At 42.4% G+C, this 19729-nt stretch overlaps 1 protein-coding gene across 5 annotated transcripts in view; it reads left to right on the forward strand.

Annotated features, from left to right (window-relative positions):
* FRMD6 (FERM domain containing 6) overlaps positions 1-18818 on the forward strand; it is a 74943-nt gene extending 56125 nt beyond the window's left edge. For all 5 annotated transcript variants that reach the window (XM_059373193.1, XM_059373192.1, XM_059373196.1 and 2 more), the window contains exons 9-14: positions 802-870; positions 3534-3708; positions 7793-8128; positions 9641-9772; positions 13642-13733; positions 15856-18818. In XM_059373193.1, the coding sequence (XP_059229176.1) occupies positions 802-870; positions 3534-3708; positions 7793-8128; positions 9641-9772; positions 13642-13733; positions 15856-16140 (1089 nt within the window). In that variant the 3' untranslated portion in view covers positions 16141-18818. The remainder of the gene's footprint in view (positions 1-801; positions 871-3533; positions 3709-7792; positions 8129-9640; positions 9773-13641; positions 13734-15855) is intronic.
* The last annotated feature ends 911 nt before the right edge of the window (positions 18819-19729 follow it).

The raw sequence follows: 19729 nt of genomic DNA on the forward strand, positions 1-19729 counted from the left end.
TGTTGACAAGTGCTCTTGTCTGGTCCTTTGATAGGTTCACTGGTTCATTTCTGGCCATTGCTTCCTATTTTTCTTCCAGATGTGGATGAGGTAGGATAGATAAAGTGATACAGTCCAAACCTCGACAGTAGTAAGTCCTCCAGAACAGAAAAGAATAAACAAAGATTGACCCAATTTCATCACTAATAGATCATTAATATACAGACATTCTTCTTTGTGGTTATGGATTTCAAATATTCTCTTTTATCCTCTGGAGCATTATAACTGTGTAAAGAAAAAAGTGACATTTTAATACAGTGCCAGACCAGACATTTTAATTTCCATTACACTTTTCTGATAAAGCCTGTCACTTGAATAAGTAATACCTGTCACGTTCTTGCAAGTGGGGTAGTGTTATACTGCAGCCATCAGCAGGGGAGAGAGAATGCCTCTTTCTATGAGACCAAGGAGACTATAAGGTTCTTTTATCTTTGATTTAGGCAAATATCCAGTTATGAAAGTCTAAGTGCCTTATCTCATCTCTTGAATGCCTGAGTCTTGGACTTTTTATTTAAATTTAAGGATAGGCTCAAAGGGAAAAGATTGCCTTAAAAGACCAGATAATGACTCACTCAGGAACCCAGAGCTACAGTTTTGTGTCACTAATTTTTTCATTATTATCTGAACATCTCCAAAGAGAGTTGAGGACCCCTATCAGAGTTTAATTACTGTATTTTAGTTTTCTGGGAGAGAAGTTAGAGCCATTGTAGAGCGTCCGGCATTTTCCCCTGTAACTCTGTATGCATTATAATTTTCCCACAGAATTTAGATGAAGAGAAGCAATTGCTTTATGATTTCCCCTGGACAAATGTTGGAAAGTTGGTGTTTGTGGTAAGTTTAAAATAACCGAGTAAAGAAAAATTGCCCCGTTGTTTGTTTTTGTGGATTTTTGTTGTTCCCTCTTTTGTTTTGTTTTTAAAAATAATACTGTCCCAGGCAAAAAAAGTTTGTATTTTTAAAAAGTTGTCAAAGAAGACAACTAGCTTTCTTATTTTCTTACTGTATGTGCTTTAATCCTTGCCACTCACGAAGAGTGAACCTAAAATTAAAGAATCTTACAGCAAAGGAATTACTAACTTTAACTTGTGGGTTTGGTCCCCACTGTGCTTTCCTAAGTTACTCTAGTTACAGAAGAAATGTAGTAGGGGGAGTGTACAAGATGAGTTTATCAGACAGAATTGTTTTTAAAAGCAAAGGGATCAGAAAACAGAGCCATAATCAGAGGATAAATTACTCATAGCATGGGGGTTTACCAGTTCTTTTGGAGGTTGCTTCTTTTGAGCAGAGAATAAAGAATGATAACAAGATGTTTCTATTCATATCCATCTCTTTGAAACTCATCATTACAAAGAAAGGTCTACAGTTCTTAATAGCAGAAACGCTGTTATTTTTAGAATATTGAGAATAGTATTCTTTTTTCATTGTAAGAGCAAATTCATGATTTTTCCCAGCTGTTTCTCTACCTTGCCAGCTATATCTGGTTTTTGGTAGGGTTCAAAGAATTACAGTTAATGATATGTATGTCTAGTGGTCATTAAAATCCATATTTTTTTCTTTGTTCAGAAATTGTTGGAAAAAATGCTCAAAGAAAGCAGGACAATAAGGATTTGTACACGTGTGCTTCTCTCCCATAAGGAAGATGGCCTATATAAACAAAGGGCTGTATTGCCAAATAGCATTTGAGCACTGACTCCACACTGCCCTGTGAAGTCAAAAGATCTGTTCCTGACTCTACATTATTTTAATTACTTGGGCATACTTCAATCTGATTCCACTTTACTCATACATCAAATGGGGCCTGACTTCCTCCTCACTTGGTCTCTCTCATCCAGGCCCTTTGTGAAAGGATCTGAGCAATATGAAAATGAGGATATTATTACCCCAGTTGTCCCTGTCATGTCCCAAATTGAGTAGTAATAAAATGCATTTATGAAATTGAGTGCTTTAAGGGTCCTGGACTCCGTGGTTCCTGAATTGAGTTGTGCATTAGCATTATGTGAGGAGCTTAAGATAAAGATTTCTAGGTCTCGCCCTCCTCCTCTGAAATTTTTGATTCAGTGGATGTGGGCTGGGAACAAGGCATCTGTTCTGATGAATGTCGCAGTTGATTCTTCTCGTGGCCAGCCCATTCCTGCCCAAGTTGTAGGACCCTTAAGTAAGTTACTTACCCTGTGTGCCTTGGTTTCTTTGTTCCCAATTGGGGATAATTTGTCTTCCCCCAGAGGCTTATTGTGAGGATTAAATGAGTTAATACCTTCCTAGTGCTCATTAAGTGACAGTTATTACCATTCTAGCATTGGGATCCACCAGTGATTCCTTTAAAATGAAAAGTCGAGGGGTGAAAACTCCATCCCCATCTGAGAGACACAAAGCCATATTGTTTTGTATTAACTTGAAGTGTATAGTTGGAAGATGCCTCCCGCTTTGCTTTACTTTTCCCCTCTGGCTGAGAATTGTTTGGAATACTCCTTTGCAGGCCTGCTGCCGTATTCATTAATGGGAGAGGTGAAGGAATTTATAATATCCAATGACTATAAGAAACTTTGCCAAACTCTCCTTCTTAACTTAACGTTAATGAACTTTATGTTAATGATCCCAGGCTTAAAGAACAAGAGATTCCTTATATCTCTACTGATAGAGATACTTACACTACTTCTCTCTTCTTTTCTTGTCCCTCTAGCTTCCAGCTCCCTCTTTTTTTCCTTTTTTTTTTTTTTTTCTTTTTTTTAAGACTCTATGCCCCATGGGGCTTGGGGCTTGAACCCACAATCCTGAGATCAGGAGTTCCACGGTTTACTGACTGAGTCAGCCAGGTGCTCCCCACGCCCCCGCGCCCCCGCCCCAGCCTCCCTCTTTGATCCAGCTAAAGAAGTTTTTCCATTTTTTTTTTTCTTAACCCTAAATAGGAATTTGTGGTGTTTGCTCTCATAACTTTTTATTTCCTCCCCAGAGTTTATGATAAACTATAGTTATTTTATGTGTTTATGTATGTCTCTCCCACCAGAACATATCTCTATGAAGGTAGGCACCTTTTCTGTCCTACCCACTGTCATTTTCTCAGTGACTAGCACAGTGTTTGGTACATAGTGTTTAACTAATATGTGACTGCATTATGCTTCTAGAATTTGTCAACTTGTTTGCTGAACTAGGGTGTTGGAATTGCATTAGAAGATGCTTCCATGATGGGCCCCTCTTTTCTCCATCATATAAACGGCCCCTTTAGCCAGAGAAACTAAAGATACTCCTTGACTATCATTCCCAGTCAGTGTTTACCAGAAGACCCTGGCTAGACACTTCCTGAATTTTTTTGGTAAATGTAGTCCTGTGGCATTTTTGAATAAAAAAATAATAATTTGTCTCTGAGTGAATTTTGGATGGAGCTTTCTACATCTATTTCTGAGTCTGGAGTCTTCCTTAGTAAGAAGACAATGAAGGGGACCTTGGCAAACAAGAGACCTCTCTTCCCAAATCCAACGTGTGCTTTCGCTCCACAGGGTAAGAAATTTGAGATCTTGCCAGATGGCCTCCCCTCAGCCAGGAAGCTCATCTACTACACGGGATGCCCCATGCGCTCCCGACACCTGCTACAGCTCCTGAGCAACAGCCACCGTCTCTACATGAATCTGCAGCCCGTGTTGCGCCACATCCGGAAGCTGGAGGAAAATGAAGGTATGGCGGGGTCTTGGGCAGGGCAGCCAGTGGTGCCTTTGCCACATGGGGCCCTTTACTATCTAGAGCTCTGAAGAATAGGATGCAAGGGTTAGGCCTCTCAGATTTAGAGCAACATTCCTGTTCGCCTCTCCTCACTGTCCTGGAAGACCAGGGGTAGCCTTGAGGCCCACCAGCTGCAGCACCTGTGTGGAAGACCTGAGGCTGTCCCTGTCATTCAGCTGTCCCTGGGTACCGGTCTCTCAAGTTTCCCCACACTTGCCTTGAAGATGGCTACAGAAAGCCATGTCTTGAAGGTGCAGGCCAAGGTTTATTGGCAGCTCGGAGCACCTTGGGATCTGGAATTTTTTCCAGTGCAATTATTCCTTAGATTAGAGTAACAATAAAGGTGGGTGACAGAATGTCTCCAGTCTCTCTCATAGACTGCCAGGAGGCTCCCAGTGTAAGTGAGCAGGAATGACAAAGGAGAAAGGATTTCTTACTCGAGGATTTTATCAGCCAGTCCCACAGGGGCTTTGCTGAGACGCAGAAGAGAGCAAATTATTTGGGGCCCCTTAAACAGGGGACCAGTCATGGTAAGGAAGAGCTCTATAATATTAACCGGACGGTTAACCCTTCATCTTGAGCTCTGGCACCCCAGGGAGTCTCCACTTAACACACTTCAGCTTCTAATCCCCCCAAATGTTAGTTTGCATATTTGCCTATTTTAATGTCTTCAATTTGTTTTGCAAATTCACATTGTGGTAATTCTTACAATTCAATTAGATTAGATCTAGGATATCTGCATGAACATTTGGATGCAGATTCATATTCAGGGTCATGTATGTGGAAATAAATTTTGACCTCTCGGACCCCACCTTTCCTACAGAAACCTGACAGATACCTGTCCTCTTAACAAAAAAACCTTATAGCGGTTTGCACATCTGAGCGATTTCTCCCCAAAGCTATCTCTAACTGAATGAGACACAGTTTGGAGATGTCATTGCTTTGTAAGCAGCCATTAGAACATGAATCATTCCCCACCGTCTGCCACCAAACTGCTTCTGTCTTTGGAGAGAACTGGCGTCACTGCCAGGTGTCCCGGCTTCCTCCGCGGCCACACAGCCAGTTCCTCCCCACCATGACTCATCGGTAGAGCAGATCACATCTCTCCAGTGCTGACATGAATCTCAGGAGGAAGGAAGATGGGACAGAAGCACCAAGGAAACTTGTAAGAGTAGGTGACCTCCATGTGGAGCCCATTATTTGTCAAGTTGGCCACATTCCTAAATGGCCAGCTTGTAGGGCATTGAGAGTTATTTCATGAGCTTTGCCATCAGCATTTTAGTACATTCTTGTTTAGATGACCTTAAGGGGAGCCCTTTAGAGCCTGAGAATTCGCGAACCTCCCTTATAGGTTCTAAGGTAAAATTACAAAGAATTTTCAGTTCTTAGAGGGCGGGCAGGGTTTCTCTCTTACCATATATAGTACCAAGTGCCTGTTTGGGGGCTTACATGAGGAGGGCAATGAAGAAATGATAAAGGTGTAAATTGGATTTTTTATTTGGATAAATGCAGAGAGATTTGGGGGGACATCTTTCTTTATTTTTCTAAACCAGATTTAGTTTCTTAGTTTCTTCTACTTAGAGATTCGTCTAGGTCTAAAGAAAGCCTGAACTAAGTTTCTCTGGGCCAGCCTTGACCTGACTCCATTTATCTCATTCATACTTAAGGGCTTCATCATTTTTACAAGAAAGCTCTTTTCCCAGTCTTAGTTTAGCAAAACAAACAAACAAAAAGCTCAGCACAAAAAGAGACTGTTTTTCTTTAGAGTCACCTTGTCTGAAACACTCTTTTAGCATTTTATAATAGGAAATGATCGCAAGAATTCTTCCATAGCATTAAAAGAGAAGTAAAAAAAAAAAAAAAAGAACTGCTTTGTCATGAAAAAGATTTTTTAACCCAACTTTATTCAGCAGTTAGAGCTTAGTTTTTAGGTCTTATGTCAAGATGTCACACTGACTGCAATCTGTTCGAAAATCATGTATCAAAAGCTTTGTGGTCTCTGGGCTTTTACAACAAAGGGAATACAAAGAAGGCCAACACATCGATGATCTGTGCTGTTGACACCATTGATTACTAGGGAGGCGAGAGGTTGCATTTTTGCAATAAATAAATTTCAGAATTATGTAAACATATCCTTCAGTTAGTAACCGAGCGGTATGATACTTTTTAAATGTCTGCACTGGGTCTAAGTGCTTCAGCCCTAAGAAAGGAACACTGGCCAGCCACATAGAACACCGAGGCTGTTCCTATAAGTTGACAGGAAGTAGATTAACGCTAGGCTCCTATGAGGTAGAGGACAGGTTGACAAGAGCTTATCTTCTGCTATCCTAATGAATATAGAGTAACTGTGATTGACTCTGAACGTGCTGGGAAGTGTCGAGAGTAAAAGGGCTATTTGTACAAAGGTAGAAAAGCTTTTAAGTTATTAGAACCATAGTTCCCAATTGTCTTAGAACTCCAGCACCCTAAAGAAGTTTTTAGAAAGCTATTTTCTCTTTGCTTTCCACCTTCCCAGTGCCCCGTGGCTATGATTTTGAAACTACTGCGAACAGAAATTGTATGAGAATTTTGTATACCCCTTTAGCCCTCCATCTTCCTCTCAAACGCGGTTGCCTTCAGGAAATAGGAATCTTTGGAACCCGGTCTAGCTCTAGAAGATGGGTTGTAGATGATGCACGTGAGACTTGTCTCAGATGTATGGGTGTGTTGGGCTCTGGTCTCCAGTCCCAGTCTGCCTCCTGTATGGCTACACGTACTCACTGTTGTGGTGTAGCTGGACTCCTTAGAATTGATATGAATGGCCGGAGCGCAAAAATGTACACGTAACCTTCTGCAAGCATTTTTGCACTTTGCTTCCTGGAAAGAACATCTTCTCTTTCTGCTGATGCTCCTTCCTCTCTGGGGAGCCCATGGTGATTATACTTCATAGTTGAATTTAGACGTCAGGAGTACAAGTGTTTTCACTTACCAAGAAACAAGACAATTAAATCCATTAGTAGGTCCCCTGAGAACCCAGTTAGTCTACAAGTTACCAATTTCTGAAATAATACCAATTTAACCTTCCTCATGTGCATTTGCCGTCTTTAACATTGTTCTAATGTGTTATTTCTCATCTGCATTAAGAAGACAAAGAATCTGATATACTTCCGTGTTTTAAAATTCTGACGTGTAACACAAGGGTATAAATGTATACCTGCAACTCAGTTGTGATTTGGTGCTTTAATGTAATGGTTAGTTAAGCATTTGACAAAAGGGACTTTCTAATACGTCTTTGTGTTAAAGAATGGCACTGACCTGTGAAAGAACAGTTTTATCAGTCAGAGGTCACCCCGGTATAAATCTCCAAACCAGTAGCGATTTCTGTATTTTCCAAATAGATAATAAAGTCTCACTAGTTCACCCAAAATAGAGAAAAGGAGTCTTCATTAATGAGAAACTAAATTTTAGAACTCTTTGGAAGAAATTTGCAGAAGAGTAGTTTTATTTTAAATTATATTCAGCAGTCAGAACTAAACTAATAATGGGCCAAACTGAATAAATAAAATCAATGGCAATTAGTATAATTATATTTCTTAAACAGTCTTCTATAGCAGTGCTTCTGAAATTATCTTAAAATGTCTAATCCGTTGTGGAACTGATACTTCTGCATAATACAAAATCACAATAGTGGCTGTCGTGGCGATGTCCCACGGCTCCAAACACTTCTGAGTATTTATTCGCACTTACTGAACCCATGTCACTGTGGACCCATAGTGGTTTGAGGAGCAGAGGTGGCCTGGCGACTCTCTTCGGAAGAGCACTTTTCCAGTTTTAAAGCCTTAAAATTCTTGGAGTGGTGTGAATACTACTTCAGGTCTATTGTCCTGGTTTCTGTTCATTTGCAGTCTTCTTAAGTTGTGCTCCTGTCACAAACCCCAGCAGCCTCCAACCCCTCCATTCTGGGTACGCAGGCACCCTGGTTCTTAGCCTCATGTAAGCCAGCCGGCCATTCCTTCTGTCTTGGTGCCTGTAATGACGCGCTGTGCTCCTCCCCCCGCAGAGAAGAAGCAGTACCGGGAGTCTTACATTAGCGACAGCCTGGACCTCGACGTGGACCAGCTGGAGAAGCGGTCCCGGGCCAGCGGGAGCAGCGCGGGCAGCGTCCGGCACAAACGCCTGTCCCGCCACTCCACCGCCAGCCACAGCAGTTCCCACACCTCGGGCATCGAGGCGGACACCAAGCCCCGAGACGCGGGGCCGGAGGACAGCTACTCCGGCAGCGCCATCCACCGCAAGCTGAAAACCTGCAGCTCCATGACCAGCCACGGCAGCTCGCACACCTCCGGAGTGGAGAGCAGCGGCAAGGACCGGCTGGAGGAGGACTCACAGGATGACGGTAAGGGCTCCCCGGGGCTCTCCCCACTCGCAGTGCTGCCCCGCCAGCACTGGCCCCCTCCTTCCTCCTGCCTAGTATTGTTTTCAACTACCAGTTCTGGAGACATGCTGTGTGAGCGCCACTTGGAAGTACTGGTAGAGAAGAGGGTTCTTAATGCCCCCTCCCTGCCCCGTGATTCGGTGGACTTGCTTGTGTGGTAAAGAAAGCATCCCTCTGGGGGTGATCCGTTGTGGCCACAGGCTGGGGTGCTAGTGGCTTCTGAGTCCTAGTGGTTTCTATGAAGTAGAGCAGAAGTCAGCCTGCAGTGCTCAGGTCTGCGTTTCTGATTCCCAGATTAAATAGACATTGATTCCAACAGCAGAGTAGATGCAACAGTGGTGACAGAAATGTCTTCAACTTTTTGCAGAAAAAAAAGATTTGAGTCCAGGCCATTGGTTATTTAGTAAGTATTACTTAAATTCCTCCTATGCAACTGGAATTCTGGGACTATAATAGAAAGTTAGCGCCTGGCTGCTTAAGTCTGTGTTAAGGAGAGAAAACCAGACCTCCAGCATGTATCAGACAAACGTAGCCTATGTGTGCATCTTTCTTTCTTTCTTTTGTTTTGTTTTGTTTTTAAGATTTTACTTATTCGTGAGAGACAGAGGGAGAAACAGGCTCCCCTCAGAGCAGGAAGCCTCATGTAGGGCTCGATCCCAGGACCTAGGATTATGACCTGAGTGAAAGGCAGATGCTTAACCAACTGAGCCACTCAGGCGCCCTTGTATGTTTCTCTTTTTTTATTTTTCTGCCTCAAGTGCTGTAACATTCACGTTTGGGAAAAAGATACTGACTTCATTAAGGAAAACTGCAGCACATTTGCTTGGTGTGGTTACTGTAGAATTCATGTGGATCTCAAATGAAGTCCCTTCAATGCCTTGCGAGTAGGCAGCTATGGGAAATGGCGCCCCTCGTGAACAACTCTTTATGCTCTGGCCTCAGGCAGACAGCCCATCAGTCTTAGTTTTCCCTCTGTCATCTCAGCAAGGTGGTAGAGCTCTTTCCTTCTTTTTTTATTTTTAAGAGTTTATTTATGATTTATTTTAGAGTGTGCAGGCCTGAGCATGTATAAAGGGTGGGGCAGAGGGAGAGCGACAAGCAGACTCTGTGCTGAGTGAGGAGCTTGACGCAGGCTCGATCTCACAGCCCCGAGATCATGACCTGAGCAGAAATCAAGAGTCAGTTAACCGACTGAGCCCCGCAGGCACCCCTTTCTCTTTCCTGCTTTCTTAAAGAGTAAAGAAAAATTGACAAATCGTGGCACGAGAAGACATGTCGATAACACACCAATCTTGTGAAAAAAGAGAATACATCTAGCTGAGAATTGCCCCTTGAATTTCCTAGTGTAGATTCTCATCAGCAAATCTATTTTAAAATACAGGGAATCACATAGCCTCCTTCACAGTATGGCTGTGCATTCTGGTGTCCATTTCCCTTCGTATCCCCAAATGCCTTTTCCTTCTTCTGTGTCAGAGATAGAGATGCTGGTCGACGACCCCCGGGACCTGGAGCGGATGAATGAAGAGTCCCTGGAAGTCAGCCCAGACATGTGCATCTATATCACCGAGGACATGCTCCTGTCGCGGAAGCTGAATGGACACTCTGGTGAGCTCTTACGGGAAGTTCTTCTTCAGGAGTGCACCGTCCCAGGCTGAGAAGCAGGGGTCTCAGAAAACAGGAGGTTTGGGGTGGGGCTCTAGGTCCGACTGGACTGGAATCAGAAGTTTCCAGATCAGCACCACAGACTGCCGGCTTGAGGATCTTCCCAGGGAGAATGGGAAAGGAAGGGGAAGAAGCACCCTCCACCCCAAGCTCTGGGCGAAGTACAGTTTCCTCTTGTTGTTGATTTGTTTTGTTGTTTTAAATGATAATCAGAGGCTCCTGTAATACTTCTAGAAGGGGCCTCAGAAACCTTTCTACAGATGGGAAACCCTGTCCATGAGGGGGACAAATGCTTGCACCTAGAAACAGGGTTTCTAGAAACAGGTCTCTGGGTTTGTTTTGTTTTCCCCCACTCTAGATCATCCTGGCTGTAGGAGTCTGGAGGAAAAAGTGTCAAAAAAGGTAGACATAAAAAGACACTTACTAAATTCCGTATTCAATTAATTCTGTTAGAGAACACACATTCACTGGAACCCTAATCTAGGTTTATATAAAAACTATTTCTATGAAGTAAAAGATGTTACCCTAAAAAGACACCAGCACTGTGGGTTTTGTTTTTAAGCATCAGTCTACCCTAATGGCTCTTGTCACATTTCATGCCTTGGTTTCCGATCCATACAAAACCACACGTTCGGAATCAGCAGTGGGGACACAGCGTGGGGGCTTATGGCTCAGCTGTGTCAAGCTTTGAGTGAGATACCCTGTTGACAACAGGGATGACCTGCGATTGCTCGGTCAAGACCCATGGTCCCTGATAGTGGGTCTCCCTGCTGCAACAGGTGCTGGGAATCAGAGATGAACAAGGCCAGCATGCAGGGCCCCCTCATCCTGGCATTTAATCAAAAGAGCATGAGGCTCCTTTATTGCAGAATTTTACCTGCTGACCTAGCAGAACCGTGGCCCCCTGATGTTCTGCCAGGATAAGGCCTGACAGCGGTTACAGAGAATCCCTCTGCCGAAACAACACAGAATCATCAGGCTGCTTGCCCTAGTCCTGTAATTAGACTTCTTGTGCCACACTTGACCCTTTTTGGCTTTTTTGCCCATTTGCTTTATTAAATAGACATTTTTCCTTATAAATACATTTTAATATACATTAAATATAAACTTAAAATTGTATGCATATTATAGGTGCATGCTCTCGGTTTGTGCATGTGTGTGTGTGTGTGGAAAGAAAACTCTCTAACCAATAGACACCAAAGTGTCGGTGGGAAGAGGCGGTGGGAGGGAAACAGTGTTATGCTTTTTATTTATATATTTCTAAATTTAACTTTTATGATGTTTTATAATTATCGTATTTTTTTCAAGATTTTATTTATTTATTCATGAGAGACACAGAGAGATCTAGAGGCAGAGGGAGAAGCAGGTTCCCCGTGGAGCAGGGAGCCTGATGTGGGACTCGATCCCAGGACTCCGGGTTCATGACCTGAGCCGAAGGCAGATGCTTAACTGACTAAGCCACCCGGGCACCCAGGTTTTGTAATTTTAAATAGAAATAAAGTATAGATTAGATAGTTGTTTAAAAAGGTTTATATATGAAAGCACTTCTCGAAATATTATTTATAATAGTAAAGAAAAGGAGAAAACCTCAACAGGTAACAGTGAAAAGTTTATTCTGTCCATATGGTGGAATATTGTACAACTATTAACTAATGAGATTTTCAAAGGATATTTAATCATATGAGAAAGGCAAGAAAAACAACACAAATTGTTTTAACAGTAAGATCTCAAATTATAAAAATGTGTGTATATATATGAAAAAATACATAAAAATAGCCTTTTCTCTGGATGATGGGGTTACAGAGGATCTTATTTTATTTCTTGGGTCATCCTACTTTTCCAAATTCTCTACAATTTGAGCATTTAAACGTTGTTTTTAAAATGTGGAGCTCACATTGAGTAGTGGTGGAAGTCTGGGCAATGTCAGTTTAGTGTTCTGAGCCCCAGACTTGATGCTGATTTATCTACCGCAGAGTCTGGGTTTAGAAGCAGATTATTTACAGGCATAAGGGCCAAGAGCACATTTACCAGGAAATCCAGAAGGATCCATTCCAGGTCCTAGTGCACCAGTCTACATCTTTCTGTGAGGATTTATTAAAAGTTTAAAGCTTTGGGGTGCCTGGGTGGCTCAGATGGTCTGCCTTTGGCTCAGGTCATGATCCCCAGGTCCTGGGACCAAGCCCAACTTCGGGTGCCCGGCTTATCAAGGAGTGTGCTTCTGCCTCTGTCTCCGCTTGTGCTCTCTCTGGCTGTCTCTCAAATGAATAAGTAAAAATTTTTTTAAAAGTTGAAGCTTTTTAAAATATAAGGATATTCTAGAGAAAGACCCCCTACAAAGCAGTCTGTATCACCCTCAAGATGTAAGTATCTACCTGAGAGTTTCTGTCTACATGTAAACCAAGAATGTCTTCCTTTCGTGTTTCAGTTGAACTAATTATCAAACACTTAATATATGCAAGGCCTATACTAGTCACTTATGAGTCATTTCTAAAGAATTAAAAGATAGAACACAAAAGGCCATTTCTGAGGTAATTAACAGTAGCTAAATAAAAATCACATTACTCAAGGTTCTTTTTTTATAAGGTGGAAACGTACTTTACCTAAGAAATCATTCACCTTTGAGGACCTGGGGTTTGACTGACTTGCTTCATTGATCTGCAAGAAAAATGTCAGTGATCATCTTCACTCCCATCTCCAGTTCTTGTTAGCAGCTTTATCTTCTGAAACATTAATTTCTGACGTTTCACTCACATACCACAGCCACAGAGGGAAGTTTCAGCTTTGAATTTCTGCTTCCAAATATTAGAAGATTAGGAGCCCTATTGCTCTCAGAGATCCAGAACCAAGTGTTCAGGATGACCTCCCATTTGTGGCCCCTGCCAGTTGGATTTGCTGCAGGAAGCAAGTGCCACAGGGCCCCTATCAGCCCAAGAAGGTCCTGTGAGTTGAGTGTGTCCCGCAGGCAGGTCCAACCCTTTGCCCTTTCCATGCATTTGCTCTTCAGTTATTGTTAAACTCTGTGGGTTAAATGCTGCTTTCAGCCCTTTATAGGAGGAGACTACGACACAGGGAGGCCATGTCACTGGCCAGCAGACACAGTAATCACAGTAATGACTCATCTGGCCCGAGTTCCATCCCAGATCCATGTGGTCAGAGCCCCCACAAAACTGCCGCACATCTAAGGGGAAGCAAACATAGAAGGCCATGTCGTGGTTCACCTGGGGTTAAGTTCAGACTTCGTGCTCTATGGAACATGAGGGAACTTTAGGCAATAAACTGCTTTTTCACCTACGGTCTTTCTTTTTGCCACTGACTTCATAAATACCTTAATTAGAAGTTGTTGTTTAGAAAATTCAGGCTCTAGTGGTGCCTGGGTGGCTTAGTTGTTAAGCCTCTGCCTTCAGCTCAGGTCATGATCTCAGGGTCCTGACATCGAGCCCCACATCAGGCTCCCTGCTTGCTTCTCCCTTTTGCACTCCCTCTGCTTGTGTTCCCTCTCTCCCTGTGTCTCTCTCTGTCAAATAAATAAATAAAATACTTAAAAAAAAAAAAAAGAAGAAGAAGAAGAAGAAAGAAAGGGCTCTAAACTCCTCCCTGTCCTCTAACCTTCTCCTCCCTGTTTGCTGTAAGACAAGAGACAGAATGTGTTCCATCCTGGTCGCACACCACGGAAGAGTAACAGATTATTCAGTCACAGCCAATATTTGACCTTTTGATCTTGATGTTCGTATATGTCAGATATGTGGCAAGAGGTATGACTAATAAGAAGTCTTCATTGGTTTTACTATTTTTTTCCCTGTGTTTTACTTTAGGGTTGATTGTGAAAGAAATCGGTTCTTCCACCTCCAGCTCCTCAGAAACCGTCGTCAAGCTTCGCGGCCAGAGCACTGATTCTCTTCCGCAGGTACAGAAGGAATTGGAAAATTTAAATTGGGTACTGAAGTTATAGAAAACTTGAAATAGAACTCACTGTTCTATTAATATAAATGGGCAAAAATTAAAAACTTTCAGGAAATGATTCTTAATAGGGATATTCCAGTTTTGTTGAAAGCTATGTCCATTTTATTTGCTTGTTCCATTCATCTTTGAGTTGATTTTCATTCAGATAAATTAGGTACTTTGTTTCACACTTATAGCTGGGAAGCCTCTATAGACTTCTGGTTAACTGTGTGTGTATATGTGTGTGTGTGTGTGTATTTATTGACCTCAACAACTGGGAGAAGGATTTTCTCGTGAGGAGTGTTGTGGCAGAAGTGTTTCCACACCCTGATTTTTCCATCCAGATTGGATTTTCAAAGTATGCTGAGTGAGGCTGTTTGATACCCTGTGGTCACTGGCTACACTGTTAACATATCAGAAGATAAAGCACTCTGAAACTCCTGGTTGCAGTATCCGGGTTTATTCTATAACTGATTCTCACATCTTCTTCCTGAGCATTCTCTTGCTCTCCTCTTTATGCCTCTCTCTCTCGGACTGTCTCCGTCTTTTTTTAAATTCTTTTTTTTTTTTTTTTTTTGTCTTCTGTGTATGGTTCTCTCTTCCCTTTTCTCCGTCTGTCTCATTTAAGTAGCCTTAATGCGCACCTGCTGTCTTATTAAATGTTTTTGAGTCATTTCTAAAGCAGTATGTGTAGCATGATGATTATGAGCTCCAGGGTCATGCCGCCTGGGTTCGTCCCCCAGTTCTGCCCCCGGTGTTAGGTCTGACGGTACAGAAATGTCCGTGGGGCCCAGCTCGGGCTTCACAGCTACAAGGCAGGAGCACCCCTGTGTGCCTGCCGAGAGGACCTAACACATTCTGTGTGGGAGACCCTGGCGGTCCCCAGGAGGCCTGCCTGAGTACAGCCGATTGGCATCTTCAGAGGGTGCCCGGAGGTGGTAGTTCCTAATAAAATGTTTTTGGGTTCATACCCTGTTCTTTTTCCCAGCACTTTAGCCTTTAGTAAAACGTGAGCACTTATTCTGACAAGGTTGGCTTGTGCATTTTCAAGCAGCTCTTGAGTTGAGAGGAATGATGCCTTGTTTCCTTCCATCACCCATTAAGCATCTTCCATTCATGTAATTATCTGAACCACTTTTTAACCTATTTATATTTTCAGCCAGTAGCACTTGTTAGGATAATGAGTTCTAGAAGTCTGCTGCCTGCTGTATGAAGTATTTGGCAGAACACCGTTGACAGTGTTTGGGACCCGACTCCTGCCTCCCAGCCTTCTCCGTACTTTGTATTATTTTTCTATCCAAGAATTCTAGTTTTTTAAAAAAAAAAAAAAAAAACACTTCTTTAAGTTGTGTTTCTTGAATAATAATGGGTTCATTTCCCCACTTCTTTTTTTTTTTTTTTTTAAGATTTTTTCTTTATTTATCTGACAGAGATCATAAGTAGGCAGAGAGGCAGGCAGAGAGAGAGGAGGAAGCAGGCTCCCTGGAGAGCAGAGAGCCCGATGTGGGGCTCGATCCCAGGACCCTGGGATTATGACCTGAGCCAAAGGCAGAGGCTTAACCCACTGAGCCACCCAGGTGCCCCATCATTTCCCCACTTCTTATTAAAATAATAACAGGCCTCAGCATGAAAATGTTACCATACTGAATTGTCATATTCTAGTGGGAAAAAACAATTGGGCCCTATCTTTACCTATCCAGTCCCATTTCAAGACCATTGCTTGACTTCTGAGATGTAGAGACAGTTGGTTCCTGTTGGATTTACTTCCTTTGCCTTAGATTATTCATCTGTAAAACAGGGAGAATAATGGCACTGACCTCAGGCCATTGGCTGATGGGAAGACTGAACAGTCAGGGCCTTGCACCTAAGGGCTTGGTGAATGTTTGTTGCTGTTACTAGTGGCTGTGACATTTTCCCCACAGGGCCTCAGCGGCCCTGAAACCTCAGACTGGAAATCACTTTCCAACATACAAAGATTCCATAACCTTCTAAGACTTTGCAGCTCTCTCTTTACAAGGGAAAATATTGCTAACCTTTCACTTTGGTCTATACTCTTAAAGTTGTTCTCACCTTCCCTTATTCTGCAGACTATATGTCGGAAACCAAAGACCTCCACTGATCGACATAGCTTGAGCCTGGATGACATCCGACTTTATCAGAAAGACTTCCTGCGCATCGCAGGTCTGTGTCAAGACACTGCTCAGAGCTACACTTTTGGGTGCGGCCATGAACTGGATGAGGAAGGCCTGTACTGCAATAGCTGCTTGGCTCAGCAGTGTGTCAACATCCAAGATGCTTTTCCAGTCAAAAGAACCAGCAAGTACTTTTCTCTGGATCTCACTCATGATGAAGTTCCAGAGTTCGTTGTATAGAGTACATTGGCACGCAGCTGGCTCCACGGGCAGCCTGCTGTTTGCTGGAGGCTGGAAAGCCATGGAATTGTGCCAGATTTTCTTCACCCCAGAACATATAGCTCTTTCTTGATGATACTTGCGATGGAAATAAAAGCCTTGGGACAACTGCACTTTAAGTATCACACAGAGATAAAAGAACTACAGAGAATGTACACCAAGACCAGTGCCCAGAAGTTCATGATCCTTTGGAAGGAAATGTGCTTTACTGGTTACCAGGCCTTCAGAACATTGAGTCGTGGTGTTTGTTCCTCGTTTTTGTTTCTTCGTTTGATTACATGACATCACATTTTTTTAAATCATGTGGAAGATGTTGTTAGATTTATTTGTTTGCTTGTAATTTTTATTTTTTTTGGTCAGTCCCTCACACACGTGGTTTGAGGGAGGAGAGAAGAGTCTCTCCTTTTAATGGAGAGACCTTTGTCTAGTGCGTAGCCATTGCCGCCTCTCCGGGGCTGTCCCAAAGTGAACACTAACAAAGTGGTCAAAATCCTGTAGTTCTAGCAAGCCAAAGACATGGATGTAACAGAAGCACAGCCTAGGTCCAGAAGACGGGAATGAAGCAATAACCAGAAGGCTCTGTGTGCTTTGATGCCTTGTGACCCCTTCACGCCTGCTCGGTGCCATTGTCCTCTTCCTGCTCTCCCAGAAAGCTCTAGGACCCAGCAGAGTTTCTCCTCAGAAAAACTGATCAGTGGTGTTCATGTCTGTGTGCATTTTGTGGCGTTTACAAAACGAGTTTCTGTTAAAACTATGGAAATGTCTTAGAAAATGTTTGTGCTTGGTGTTTTGTTTTAATCAAGAACCAATTATGGTAATGCTAGTTTCTGCTTAACCAAAATACCATAACTGTACGTATATGTTATACATATATAAATACCGGAGATTGCGTGTGTTTATATGTGTTTAAAGCTTACTAACTCTTCTTGGCTTCCAGGACTGTTTTAGTGTACATGGTCTTTCTTGTTGACCATGGAGAATGTGTTGCTGAATGAATGATACCTACAGACAATCAGTTAATATATGTCAAGTTAAGAATGACTGTTTTCTCACGGGTCTTTTGCTGTGATTCTCAGCCCTGGTTGCACAATAGAATTATTTGGGGAGCTTTAAGAAAAAGTGACAATGTCTGGGTCCCACTTCAGGCAAATAAACTCAGTCTGTTGCGGCAAGTTCCAGGCGCCCTTGCCTTTTCCTTTTAAGCTCTCCAAATGGAGCTAATACGCATTGGGGTTTAAAACCACAGCTGCAGAGGGTGTCTGTTAATTTCGAAGTTTAAGTGTACAGAAAATGTTAGTGTTTGAGAGAGGGCCATTTCTAAGACAGTTACTGCCACTGCTGTTAAGATAGAGAATGAAACCAGGTCCAGGAGAGTGAATCTGTTAATAACCTTTAGATGTATAGTAACGATGTTGTTCGCACTTCGGGAGAGAACTTTAGCACAACGTGTCTTTCTATGAGATGTTTGTAATGATTTCGTATTTTACAACATTTGTTTACCATATTTTGATATACCATTTTTTCTATCTGCCAGGTTTTCTTAAAAAAAAAAACATATTATTTTCTAAAGAAACAGTCATATTTTTATACAAGATTAAGTTTTCAGGTAACAAAGAAATAGATTTCGGGTACAGCAGAAAATGCAGTGTTCCGCATGGGTGGGAGTTGGTATGATGAACGTGTGGAGAACACGGGCCAGCCCCGCCTTTGTGCCGCCCCTTGCACACCCACTGGGCAGTGTGTGCCCTCCAAGCCCAGGCAGATCAGTTTTACCCAACACTGAGAAAGGAACACAAGTTCTGTAGAGTTCTATAGTCATGAAATTATTTTGTGTTTATCAAAAGTTCTAAAAGAACCAAAGTTTCAGATATCTGAATGTACAAAAGGGTCTCAGTCTTCTGTACGAAAGGGTAGAAGGATCAGCTACTGACTGCTTCACTCACAAGTAAGTCATTGAATTATCCACCATTTCGTATAGATGCCTCAGAGACACATCCTGGGAGGTTTAACTGAAAAGAACCCAGATCATAATGTGGTGCATTTCCTTAGCTCATAGCATTTCTTGCAAACATCAAGACAAAAGCATCTTCAATTAAGTATGTAGTGCTTTCTTTTTTCTCTGTACTTCAACCAGAATCAGGTCTTCAGGGTTTTGCCAGCATTGTTGGTGGTTTTGCACACCCTCTTTCTAATTGGGTTTATGAATAGTCTTGTGGGTTTTCAAAAATGAAACATGCTAAGGAACTTTTTTGCTTTTTGATCCACTGTTTGCAGCAGAATTATATATATGTATATGAAAATCCATTTTGGTTACTGACATTTTGTATTTGGAAATTGTTTTAAACAATAAAAAAAAAAAAGGAAAAGAAACATATGAAGCTGTAATTTATTCTGCATTTGTTAATAGTATTGCTGGTTGGTATACCTGTTTGGTACATATGGCCTCTCTACGTCTACATTTGTATTTGCAACAATGAGCTTTATATCTACATAAACTGTAAATAATCCTTTCTGTGAAAGGATCATCATATCAGGATGATACCAAAAGTGTGTAAAAGAAAACTGCAGTATTTTGTAATGATTTCTTATAGGCATTTCATGGTAAGATTAGCAGTCAATAAAGTTACTTTTTATTTGTCTTTAAAGTGCCTTTTTTTTTTTTTAATTAGAGTTCTCAAGTTAGCCAAGAGGCATTAAGAAGTGAATGTTTTGTGTTCTTCTTTCCTGTAACAGAGCACCTGGAGGGACTTCCTAAAGGCCCGGTGTGGTAGGTAGGGCTCCGAGCCTGATGGCCCACATGGCGGAGATGCTCGTGAGGACAGAGGCTGAGCCCCGCCACACGCTGTGCCCGTCCCACGCATGCTAGGAGCTCACAGATCAACTCCTTTAATCCTCATACGCATATAAGGCAGGTGCCAGTCTTATTCCCGAGTTAGAAAGGAAGGAACCAAGGCTCCAAGAGGCCGTGGCAGCCAGCTGCTGGGCACGCCCATGCTGAGAGGCTGAAAGCACTCAGTAAAGAATGGTTTTCATTTTTTAAATGAAAATAATACCTTAGTTTTGCCCACAAAATAATCATCTTTGGAGTGTTGAATTTCCAGTTGTAAAAAGTAAGGGGTTAAATTTCAAAGCAGGCAGTCCCCAGGCTGAAGGTGAGTGCCATGTGGAATCAAGGTTCAAGCCTGGACCTGCACTTAAGGTCAGTAGACAGGGGTCTGAAGAGCCCAGGCAGCCTTGTGAAAGGATGGCCATGAACTTCCCATTACTCCAGTTTTCTTGCCTTCAGTGGGAGTAATAATTCTGAGGGCCATTTTGGGGGGATTCAATAAGGTCATGGTTACAATATGCCCGAGAACGAAGGTGGGAGAGAGGAGTGTTTTCAGATCTTCTAACCAACATGTAACTTGCATAGAATCGTGACCATTTGGAAGCATATAATCCAAAAGACAAGCTTTGTGGATTTTGCAGTGCACCTGGTAAATTGTGAGTTAAGTTTCTGGTCAGCTGCTGTGTAGCTGACACGACACACGCCATGTCTAATCATCACAAC

Source organism: Mustela nigripes, chromosome 13, assembly GCF_022355385.1.
Source record: "Mustela nigripes isolate SB6536 chromosome 13, MUSNIG.SB6536, whole genome shotgun sequence".
NCBI classification, from domain to species: Eukaryota; Metazoa; Chordata; class Mammalia; order Carnivora; family Mustelidae; genus Mustela; species Mustela nigripes.